At 38.7% G+C, this 12,325-nt stretch overlaps 1 protein-coding gene across 3 annotated transcripts in view; it reads left to right on the top strand.

Moving 5' to 3' along the window:
- Positions 1–12,325, top strand: part of FGGY (FGGY carbohydrate kinase domain containing) — a 141,824-nt gene that overhangs the window by 18,623 nt on the left and 110,876 nt on the right. For all 3 annotated transcript variants that reach the window (XR_014617394.1, XR_014617395.1, XM_084266369.1), the window contains one exon: positions 8,042–8,130. Coding sequence is in view for 1 of the 3 variants with exons in the window: in XM_084266369.1 (XP_084122495.1) it covers positions 8,042–8,130 (89 nt within the window). In the remaining 2 variants the exon portion in view is untranslated. The remainder of the gene's footprint in view (positions 1–8,041; positions 8,131–12,325) is intronic.

The following is a 12,325-nucleotide window of genomic DNA, read 5'->3' as shown; positions in this document are numbered from 1 at the left end:
CTTTCATTGCGGCATCTGATACTCAGAAGATAACTGTCCTGTACCTGGTTTGCACAGGTCACACGTTGAGTCATTTGGCCAGATGGGAGCTTCGTGGGCATAAAATTAGACTATTTTTAAAAATGTGGCCCTTGCTGTTGCTGAGGAGAGGGCCAAAGTGGGATTGTTATAAATACTGAATGTTACAGCTCAGCTATGCTGGCAGAACTGCTGGGAGGAGTTTCACAGTGCAGGCATCACTTCTCTGGAAAGTTTGATCAGGAAGCTTCTTTGCTTGGGATTGGTGATCGGTGCTGTGTACATTCTAGATCTGCTTGTATTGATCTAGGCTTTACAGAGAGGGTGCAGTGAGGGAAAGAACTGTTTTATATCTGAAGTTTTTACAAAATAACTTGGTTCTAATAATTAAAACAATTTATAGACCCACTGAAGTAGTCAACAGGGTTAACTTTTGTGTCATTGGGAGAATGTTTGGTACTTTTCTTTCACTTAAATCTCATGTATTTATAATAATAAACAGAAGTAATTTAAAGAACCTTAAAAGTAGACCTAATGAAATGTATTCTTTTCAGTGGATCAGTTCTTTGGAACTCTTAACATTGTTTTCTTGAGCTTCAGAGTTTATCTATGCTGACATAAATGTTTGAGTTTATTGCCCAACTGATTAATATTCAGGATATTCCTTTGACTTTTCCATAGTCTGTGGAGTCAGTCATATGAAACTACATTCTTGCTAATACAAGATAAATTGCACAATTGTGTCTGTAAACTAAATCAGTTTTAAACATCATTTAGGAGACTAGTGATGTATGGACTAACGAGATGGACTTTTGGAAACAGGTTATTTAAGATATTGATACTAAATGACCCTTTGGACTGTTAGACTTGCAGGTTACTCCTGTGTACGTTGTCATTAAGTCTCTCTCTCCATGCTAACCATACTGTGGAAGGCCACATTAGGACTAGATCCTGTCTTCTCTCTCTGCCATGGACTCTCCTAACTGTAGTATCTGAAAACCTGACCTCTGTGAGGGTCTGACACAGGTCAGTTCAGCATTGTTAAGTTGTAAAGTGATTAGCCTGTCCTTTAAAGAAAAGAATTTAATTTCTTTTACTTGAAGAATTTCCATCTAAGCAAATAAAAATAAAGAGTATGACTTAGCAACTTTACTCTGAATTCTTTAGAAGTAAAGGGAGGAGAAGGGGGGGGTGGGCTAAGGTGACCTAACTATGCTTTCCATTCCCATCACCTTCTTGATATTGTAGATGACCTCACTGCCTGTGAGGAATGAGATGATGTCATTCTACGAGAAGTAGATACTGGCCCTTATTTTTTATGGCTTCCTGTTACATTTGACTTTGCAGAAGGATGTTACAAGTTTTCTTCCAAGTCACAAGTTACTCTTGTCTGCTTCTTTCTGACTCTCTTCTCCATATAAGACTTTCTCTTGGAGACTTCTCTTCATGTCCTTACAATCCCACTGTGCACAGAAGAGATTAAACTGGAAAGATGAGGCTTCAGGGTGTATTCTGTTCTTCAATCTCTTCACCTTGATTCCATTTTGGTTTTGAATTAAGAAACTAAACTGTGAAGGCCATAATAGGTATTTTGAGATGTTTTGTTTGAATTGTATTGTCTTAACATTCAGTTAATTTTGATTGCTGGTGAATCATTTTACCCTCTAGTGCCTAGTGGTTAGTCTGCATGAAGTTAATTGGGTAATCTTGGTGCTTGTAGATAAGTGTTCACATGACAAAGCCACCACTGCAGGTGAGTTTGTGTGTTGGGGACAGCTGTTTGCAGTAAATCAACTAAATGCAGTAGCTACTGTATAGCCCGTGGGATGGTCTTGTTAAAGTGTGTATGTACATCTGTGGTCCACTTAGAAGGAACATTGTATTTCTCTGCCTCTGTAGACCAGGTGCGATAAGGAGTCCATCTTTGGTTTTCTAAAATAGCTACATTCTGGGGATACTGTTGCATTTGACTTCTGATCGTGGTCAGCTGAACTAAGAACATCAACTTTAGATAAGTAAAGAGTATTTTCCTTTCACAAATATTTAGTAATTAGCTGGAAGACAATTCTGACATAATCTTCCTGTCCCTGATAAGGAAAGTTTGAACTTAAACTGAAAAGCAAAGTAGTCCCTGGCAACTGGGTCTGGCAAAGTAATCAAATTCATACTGATTGCTGTTATTCCTTTAGTTTTCTCCATCATTTAGAATTACCTTGCAGAACATAATTGCAGTAGTTCTTTAGTTGCAAGTACATTATTTAATTTTTTTTTTTTCAGCTTTGCTAAGTGGGTTGTGCTGTCTTGTTGACTTTGGCTTATTAAATTGGATGTTCACTGCCAGAATGAGTATGTAGATAGTTCTGGTAGGTAAATGTGTGCATATGAGCTGAAAATACAGGTACATATTCCTTCACTTGGGAGTTGTTTTGCTGCAAAGGGTGTTTGTCAGGGCAACATGACTGTACTGATAGCTGTGCTATGGCAAATCAATGTGACAGCAGTGAGAGCATAGTTTAAACAGAACAATCTAAAAACTTCAGTGAGGGTTTGTCCAGCTCTAGAATTGGCCTGTTAGTATTTTCTTTTTCCCAGAGGTAGCAGAAGAAAAAATTTTGTTTACTAATTCCTGGCTGGAAATGTTGTTGTAGCTTGTGCCAAAACAAAAAGATGCTTATTAGGTTTTCCTCATACTAATGACAGTACAAATCAGCTATTTCTAAGAAATACTAGTCCCATTAAATCAGAGATGCTGCAGCTTTTTCTAAGTGGGTGGGGGATGCTGAACTGGGAGTGGGTATTTGCTTGGTAACTGTCTCCAAATGAAATGCAATCTTTCTATACTGTGCTTTCACAACTGTTCTTAGCATGGTGTATAAAAGAAAGGAAGAACCTCCCTTTAACAAAATAAAAAAAGTGTCACAGAGTGACTGGCTAGCATATCATCCCTCTGCAATCAGTAACTGAAATCAATAGGTTTTCAGTAATTTTCTTAATTATATTTTTTTCCTGGCACAGGGGCCAGTGATCTTCCTTTATGTTCCAGTTCACATCTTCAGTTACAACTGCTGTTTCATGCATCACTGTTTCTCTTTCTGTACACCTGTGACTTGCAGCTGCCAATGGGATAATTTGCAGAAACAGTTAAAACATCCTTTTCCCTGGTTGTGAAAGGAAGAAAAATAGTGGGTGTACTGGCATTAGTTTGGCAGCAGCCTCTCTGTTGATGTCTTCTCCGTTGCTTGCTGCCTTTGAAGCTGGCATTATGTTTTTTGAACGTGACTGAATGTTTTCCTATTAAAATAAATAATAAAATAATACATAAAAATAATAAGTTATAAATAACAAATTAAGAATTAGTTCAGGGTACTGAGTGTGGACCTGAACTTTGTTTAGAACTGTTTATAAATGCTTCCACAGTGCTGTTACCAAAATCCCTACAGAGTGCAGACTTATGAGTAAGTTTTACTTTGGACTGCTAAGTTTGACTTGTAGTTGCAGTTGCTAACCAAACTGGAGTACTGTTTGAGGAAAATAAAAAGGATTAACAGCTGGGAGATTTGAAGCACCCACAGCTTGAAGTATGTCTGTCTCCCAGCCGTATCTCTGTGATGAGGCTTACAGCATGGATGTGGATTGTCTTTCTTGCCTTGTTACAGCTTCTGCCAGCTCAGCCTTTACTGTGCTGTGTGTGTCCCTCTGTAGCCTGTTCTGACATGGACTCTGATTGCTCAGGGATCTGAAAAGACTCACACGTGTTTAAGACAGTGTCTTGGTGTAGAGACAGTGTGTTGCAGCAAGGCAGTTTTCTTCACATTCAGTACTAGCACTACCCTAAGACATTATTTTCCAAGCCTGCCCTGTCCCGCCACCCCAATTCCAGCCTTGAGATGAATCTGGTAATTCAGATACTTAATTCTTTACCAAGTAGAGTGCAGGTGCAGCTTGTAGTTGCAAAATTGATCAGTTTGCAGCCTTGGCCCTGGCAAGGACAGAATATCTGTTCAGCTCTGTCGCATGGCTTGGTATCTGATCTGAAGTGTGGGAAATCCAACTTCTGAGTCCTTGTCTTGTCTGAATTGGAGTAGGGCATGAGACATTAGTTTCTTACATCCCTGTGAATGTGTGCATTAAGTCCTCAGTAGTTCTCTTCCTTCCTTTCACACAATGTATGTTTGTTTTCTGTAGTTCAGAAAAAGAGGTATTGATGCACTACATACCCTGCTCTTACAGGTTACCTGGGAGCTTGAGATTCAGATTTGGGGTTGAATTGAGAAAAGCAGACAGTTCTTCAGTGAATGAGTATCACTTCTGGTTGTTAGATGACTTATTTTTTGACCTGATGTGGGACTTCAGTGCTCACACTAGCTTTCTTTTTTACACTAAACGTTTCTCTGCTTCCATCTGTCCCTCCTGGTTTTAATCTAGATTTCTAACACGCCAGTTTGGGATGATATTTGAATTTGTGGGTTTTGGCTGATTAGTAGCTATGAAATTCAGGCTTATAGCCTGTGCCAAAGGCATCAGGCATCTTCCTTCTAGCCCATCTTTAATCCTGTGGCCATCAGGGATCCAATATGAAGGCTGACTATAATGGCATTTAAGATAATTTGATTCATATTTAATCTGTATTACCAATAAAAAAGGCAGGGCATCTTTGCTTATATGCTCATTCTAATTCAGGTGGAAAAAAATGCATTTTCATGAACATTAGCTGTCTGAAGATCACTTTATCTTACAAGAAAATTATATACTTGGTAAAAGTAGAAATCAAATGATTCCTGTGCAGAAACAGACTGCCTCAGCAAGCCTGGAAAGTATGAATATTGAAGTAGACAAATACACAGTATTTAGCACAGTACAAAACTGTGCAGTATGGCTTCATGATAATATTTTGACCTGTCAAGGAATAAATGGGCAATGGCAGCTTCTCTTATGCTGTGTACCAGTTCCCTTACCCCTCGCTTTTCTAGACCCTTCTCTTCTAGGAAGACTAAAGGATACTGTACTTCATGATTCTTAAACTCTTTGCCCCCAAGTACTTGGGATTACCTGTAAGGGTCTCAAAAAAGAGCGTTTGGAGGTATAGTTGTTAAAAAGGCTCCAAACCCCCCAAGCAATCAGAGAGAGAGATGAAGAAAGGGGACTCCAGAAGTACCCGTGGAAAATAGAAATATTGAATTAGTTTCTTCACGAGTGAGTTTGGAGGGTGAGTCGCAGGATGTGAATACAGCATTGGGAACGTTCCCGGATCTTTTCCACAGTCCTTTTAATGTGGTCAGAGATTCCTGACTGTGAGTGAAAATAAATTAGAATTAACTTCAGTGAGTGTCGAAAACATGGAGACTTTTAAATTTGTTTGGAAAAAGCATAAGGGCATGCTATGATTACTTTTTTTTTTGTCTGTACTAATTAGTGATGACAAAGCATCAAGATGGCAAAGAATGAATCATTTGGATGTTCATGAAACAACATATTTTGGTGTCACTAACATGTGGCTTTTGGGAGTTCTTGAAGTAATAGACTGAGGATCCAAGTAGTATCTTTGATGAAATGGACTTGTTTCAAGAGGACAGTTATTCTTAAATCAGTTTCTTTTCTGGTTATCATTAATAGCCAAACTACTCCTGTTGCTTCTTGAGGACTGTCAGGTAATGTTAACAAGACATAATGGCCTTTGTTACAAAAATAATCAGGCTGAATGACCTTTGTACTGAACTATGGAGCACTTTTGCATTCACATATGAAGTTAAATTTTATGGGAGTAGCAGCCACATAGGTAAACTAAACCTGAGTGATGCAGAACAGGTATCTAAAGGTTGTGCCTTTTATGCTAAAAAGTTGTAATCAGAACATTTCTTTTTTGAACTTGGTAGAAACCCAGAAAATTTTAGTAGCTTTTGAAGATCTAAACTCAAAGAAAGCAGACTGTTTTGCATGATCCAAAACTAAACAAGATTTTGCTTTTTTTTGTTCTTATCCAGTTCCACCTTAGTTTCTGGAATTCATAAATTCCATTTCAGTAACTTTCTGAACTTCTAAGATACTGGTTTGATATGAAATAGTATCTGAATTAAGTTATAGAGCCAAACAGTATTTCTTAAAATGGAATTACCTTTGTTTTAATTCAGCGAGTTTATTCTTGATGCTGCATGGAATTAACTTTTGCTCCAGAAAACTGATGGCAGCTTTTAAAATGCAGATAATGTAAATTGTCAAATTGTCATGTTAGTTAATGATAATCTACTAAATAATTTCGAGGGGTGGGGGAACTTTGAAAAGCAAAGTATAACAACAAAGCTATTAGAACCTTTGCTGTAAATACTCTGGCCTCTTGCTTGACTCTGTACCCCAGGTTCTTACAGATCTTTTTGCAGGATAGGACTTGGAGTTGCTGTTGAGAAAGCTTATGCTTAGTGTTTAGTACTTCAGCTTCTCTGAAAAATCCTGTGCTGCTGGAATCTTCTACAAGAGTCTTAGCCTGAACTTGAGTAGAAGAACAAGGTGGGATCTGAAAGCTAAAGGACAAGAAGGCAAATAAATCATCCCTCAATTGGTTTTTTGTGCAGACATGAAGACCCACATAGTTTCCCATCTCACTTCTGAAGTGTCTCTCCAGCTCTGCCTTACCCTGCTAGATCCAACTGTTGACCTAACTTGTGTTCTTGCTGAAGCTGTGCAATCTATCAGGGCTTTGTGCCCAAAAGACCCCAGCTAGGATTTTCATTTCTAGCCCAACGGCTGTTCTGAAGTGAGAAAACTTTGTGCTGTTCAAGATATTTAACATGCTTATGGAGGTTTTTAAAGCACTCTTCCTGTGGAAGTCTGATTTGTGAACCTTGTGGTCAGCAGCACAGACTTTTGTTTGATTTTTGATATTCCTTAGCTATTTAAATGTGCTAAGGCCAGAGGTGGCCATTGTTTTATTGCAGGACAGTGTTACTCATTCTTTATGTCACACTGGAATAAAACATTACTCTTGGGGAGAGTTTCTTCCCATTCATCATCATCTGATACCTGTGGCAAGTGCAGAGATTGTTTTTGTGGAAAAGTAATTTTAAGATGCATTTCTATCATAAGCTGCAATCAGACTGAGCTTTGGTGGTAGAGAATAGAGTTTGGACCAGGTGACATGACCAGCCTCTTGCAGTAGACTTCTTGGTTTCTGGATGAGCTCTCTGCAGAGGATAGTGCTTGAAACTCTCTGTAAATGATCTATTTTAGTAGAAGATAATCTCTTAATTGGAGTTCAGCTGTCTTTAGTTGTCCCTCAGTTGAAGAAATAAGGTTGAATCTCTCTTCAGATGGCAGCAAGCAGTCGTACTGCTTTGTGTGTTAGGCATTTCAAGGAAATTTTGTGGAGGGACAGAGGTTGCAAAGAAAAACTTGTGTTAATTTTTCGTGTGAATTCATCTGCTTGCAGTGATGGCAACTGTAGGGTTGTAGTGTGGATTTAAAGCTGATGGTTACTGGTTAATCCTGCCAGTTGAGAGCTTCTGAATGTCCCAGCTGTGGGAAAAAAACTTCATTGAAAGCTTGCAGGTTCTTATACATTTCGATCATATTTTAGTCAGTTTGAAATAGATTTGAAAGCTTTGTTCTTTGTCTTCACAGAGCTGTTTGTTTTCTTCCTGTACTTAGAATTCAAAATACTAAATTTAAGATGGCTAATTTTAGAAAGTAGGGCATTCTTCAAGCAAATATTTCTTGAGAAAGTTCTCTACTGACTTTGAGACTATTCTGACATTGAACAGCTGACAGGGAACTCAGAGAGTCCACGTTATTGATCTGAAACATGTGCCTCTGAACTCTTCTTGGGAAGCTCTTATGGTCAGTGGAATGGGAAAGACTCAGTTCTTCAGGCAGTAGATCACTGTCAAGTAAGTAGAGCAGACTGGATGATCAGAATATTTGATTTGGAAAAACTGACAGTTTTACATAAATGTCAGGTTTTTAAATTGCATTGAAGTAAGGACATGATCGTGCCTGGCCTCTAATATCTGCATTTCTGATTTTTTTCTGTTAGAACTTGCAAGAATCATGCTGGGAGAAGGCAGGCTACTTCTTTGATCTTCCGGATTTCTTATCCTGGAAAGCCACAGGTGTCACTGCAAGGTATGTTAACTATAACGATATGATTTGGTCTATTTTCTTGTGTACATTTTTGCTTTAATTCATTTTGACTGGACATGCTGTTACATACATCTGTCTGTAATTCAGCCTGATCCAAAACATCTTGAACCTATCTTGTGCTTCCATCGTGCATTCCTGAACACAGTTGTTCCTGTGAGCAGGGTAATTCACAGATACAGTGTGTTGCTACAACTGTCAGTTAATTGATCTTGTACTCCATTTTGGAACATAAATATGATTGCTGTAGTTACTGTGAAATATGCTTCTAATAATTATTTGAAATCTGGTTTTGTTGACAAATTTATGGACTTTTTTGAGAACTGGAAGAATATACTTCTTTGCCATGTGGGAGAGATCTGGTAAGATCTTGTTTAAAATGGTCACTTTACTGTAAAACATGACAGTTCTATTGCTCCCCAGAAACATCCTAGAATACTCACTGAGCAGTTAAAACCGTTTGAGAAAACCCCTGTAAAATGTTGTTTAGAGTGTTATTTATTTCATATAAAAGTCTTCACAGACCAATTACATGCCCAGCTCACAGTTACTCTCACTGCAGTTTGTGAAGCTGAATCTGTGCAAAAGTTAGTCTAAAATGACAACTGGTCCCAGAATAGTTTTAACCTCTCTGGAGGTGGAAGATACCTCCATGTCAGACACGGTTCTCCTTGCCTGCTCAAATCTTCCTTCATTTGGGCTTTCAGTCAGATTCCACTGTATGCTGTGTAACTATGAGTTATGTAACAGGTGAACAACTCTCACCCCAAAGACTTTGCTATGTAAGCAGGCCTGTCCCCTGACCCAAATCTAACCTCAAGAAGATAAATCCCATGCTCCCAGATGATACACACATAGATTCCATCTTGTGAAAGTAGTCAAGACTTTGATTTAGAATTTAGTCAGGGGACTCTAGATGGAGAATGGTGACAGCCTTTTTCTCATAAATAGTATGAGTGCAATAGGTCAAATGCTCCTCAAATTTAGGCACAGTGACATGTGAGAAAAGTAGCCACCTGTCCTGAAGAGAACCTTTTTGAGGTAGTTGGAGGATATCATGACCAGAAAGTGGGTATGACTAAATGTCACGTTTACTGAGTTACAGATTCTTGCAATTCATCTACTCAAAGTTCTGTTTAACGGAGTGGGGGAACATTTTCCTCTGCCTTTACATGTGCTAGGAGTGTCTTTGTTCCACCATTCTGTTCTTCATTCAAGTAAGAAGGGTGCTTCTTGCTTGGTAGGGACCGTGGTTGAAACTCAATTCCAGACAGTTTTAATTTAGCTTTGTGGCCCAATGATGGTTAATAGATGGGATAAAATGTGTGAGCAAATAATGAAATGTTGGTCTTCTGGCCAGTAGCTGAAGAAGATAGAATAGATTACAGCCCATTTGAGTTTGGAATCAAATACTATTGGAAATTTATTTTTAAAGGAAAGGAAGTAGTTTTGGAGAGAGTGGTGATATATTTGAAAGAGAATTCTTAACTTGCTTGAACAGAGGAATTTCCAGCATTGATGAACAGAGTTCCCACTCTTCCTGGAGTCCTCCCTGATGCAGAGCATGTTCTTCGTGTCTTGTTTTTAATAGTGGCCAACATACTGTATAAAAGAAATCCTCTTCTGCCTGCCCGTCACTCTCTCCCTCTTTTTTAATCTCAACCTAGTGTAGCTTGTGAGGGGAGATGGAAAAGAAAAACAGTGCCTTCCTGCAGATTTAAAAAATGTAACTGTTACTGTGATTAATTCTTTAGCTGTTGAGCAATGAATGATGGTTTGAAGCTGCTGAAGTAATGGATCGCTGCTAACAACTGATCCCGCAGGAGTGGAGAATCTAGATTCCTTGTACTTGTTCCTGAACATTCCCATCTGCTGTGGTTTTCACAAAACTCTTGCCAAAGTTATGCCATGCTTGGTACTTGCTATTCCAACACAGTATTTGTCCATCTGCTTGTTTCATCTACCTGTCAGTGGTTATAATTTCTCTGAGGTCTTTGGGGAAGATCAGGTGTTTTCTTGGGTGTGTTTTGGTGCTGTCAGCTGGTGTCAGGCTGTCAAGGCTTGTCTAAACTTGATATGGCTCAGGCTTTGCTTTGGAAGTAGGTCTGAAAAGGATGGGTATGGTGGTAATGACAGCCTGGCTTTGGCTTGGTGTTCTTAGCTTTAACTCTGTGGAGGTGAGACAGAAAATCTCTTTAAAAAATAAATTAAAAAAATGCTGCAGAAGATTATACTCGCAAGTAGAGTTGACTGAATTTTTACTGGCAAGTTCATTTCCTTAGAAATGACATTTTGATTATTCAAAAGCTTCTGATTATATTGATCACAGAATCACAGAATCACAGAATCTTAGGGGTTGGAAGGGACCTCAAGAGATCATCGGGTCCAACCCCCCTGCCAAAGCAGGCTCCCTATCTCATATTACACAGATAGGCATCCAGACGAGACTTGAATATCTCCAGAGAAGGAGACTCAACCACCTCCCTGGGCAGCCTATTCCACTGCTCCGTCACCCTCACTGTGAAAAAGTTCTTCCGCATGTTGGTGCGGAACTTCCTATGCTCCAGCTTACAGCCATTGCCTCTAGTCCTGTCCCCACAGACCACTGAAAAGGGGCTGGCCAAATCCCCCTGCGTCCCAAGTCTAAGATATTTATAAACACTAATTAGGTCTCCCCTAAGCCTTCTTTTCTCAAGAATGTTGATGAATGTTGTAAGGGAGAAAGGAGCTTTGGGAAAAGATTTTCTGGATGAAATCTTCCTCTATCCTTTTGTCTGTTCCTGTTTTGGACATTCTCCTTTGCTGCCTTTAATGTGCTCCCCAAATTAAGCCCCTTGTTTTGGCTGTAGTAGAATGTTTTACAGGGTAACAAAGGAGGAAGAAAAAGACAGAATAAGAAATGTTTTTATGGAATCAAACCTTTCTTTTTTTTCCTCCTCTGCTTTACCCCATGAACACCTTTCTTGGGACTTTCCTTGTAGTTTGGTGAAGTTACTTCTCCTGATTATGCGCATAATACTAGGGAAACATGAAGTTATCAAGTATAAGACTCTGAGTACCTTTTCTTCCTTTGAGCACAAAGGAGCCTGTTCACAGGGCAAGACATAGTGTTAGTCATTGTGAATGATACATAACTTGGCCCTGATAAAAGAAAGATTTATTTAAATTTGTTTTGGGGATTTTTACCAAAATAAATGAAATTCTAAGGGTACTTTTATAGGAAACGCTTCTGCTTGCATCCAGACTATTACTCTTGCTGCTTTAAAATTTTTAGAGGCTCTTTAAAACATTTTGTATGTATTTAACATTTAAAAATATGTATAGTCTTTTTTTACTTCAGTGAGATTAGCAAGTGCACAAAGTTAAGTAGTGTGTGAGATCAGGTATTTGCAGTATTTGATGTGTGTTTCTAAGTATGAAATTGTTTGTCTTTCACCTTAGATTACGCTGACTGGAGTCGCCAGTTGTTTTTTCTATTAGATATATAAAAAACAGTAAATGCTTCTTATCTGAAAGGTGAAGACCCAAATCTCATATTCTGAGACTTTTACCTACTGACTTAAAAACTGCTATACGTCACACTGAGCAGCATCCAGCCATCAACTGCAAAGGATAACTTTCTTGATTCCCACTGTTCTTGTAAGATTCTTGTCTGTAAAATTAAAAATAGTATTTTTAATTATTTCTCCTTTGGGTTGATGAAGGACCACTGAATAGTTCTGAATGATCCAAACAGCTGGCTGTTCTGCATTAAAAAGGTTACTGACAGCTCTCCATGTAAAAGAAAAAATATATATAATTAAAAACTTTGGAACATTCCTACTCCTGGCCCCAAAGGTTGCAACAGTGAGTGTTGCTTTTGCTTCTAGAGTGCTCAGTTGTCTTATTTCAGAAATGTTGGTGTGGAGAGGAAAAGCGAGCTGTTTCTTTTACGGACACATAAGCAGTGCTTTTCAGAGGCTCAGCACTTTTACTCATGGTGAGCATGACTCACCCCTCTCTTCCACCCACCACCTACAACCTCTGATAACTTTATATGGTATTTTGGATAAAGCTATCTCAATAGAATCTAAATGCCAATCTGCTTTAGTTACAGGTTACTGTATTATGGATGGAGAGTTCTTATCAGAGATGCTCAACTGTAGCTGTATTAAGGATTGCATTGCAGATAAGAATATGG

Source organism: Gallinula chloropus (genome assembly GCF_964237585.1).
Source record: "Gallinula chloropus genome assembly, chromosome: 6".
Taxonomy (NCBI): domain Eukaryota; kingdom Metazoa; phylum Chordata; class Aves; order Gruiformes; family Rallidae; genus Gallinula; species Gallinula chloropus.
The sequence above is the reverse complement of the archived record's forward strand: the minus strand, read 5'-3'. Positions and strand labels throughout refer to the sequence as shown.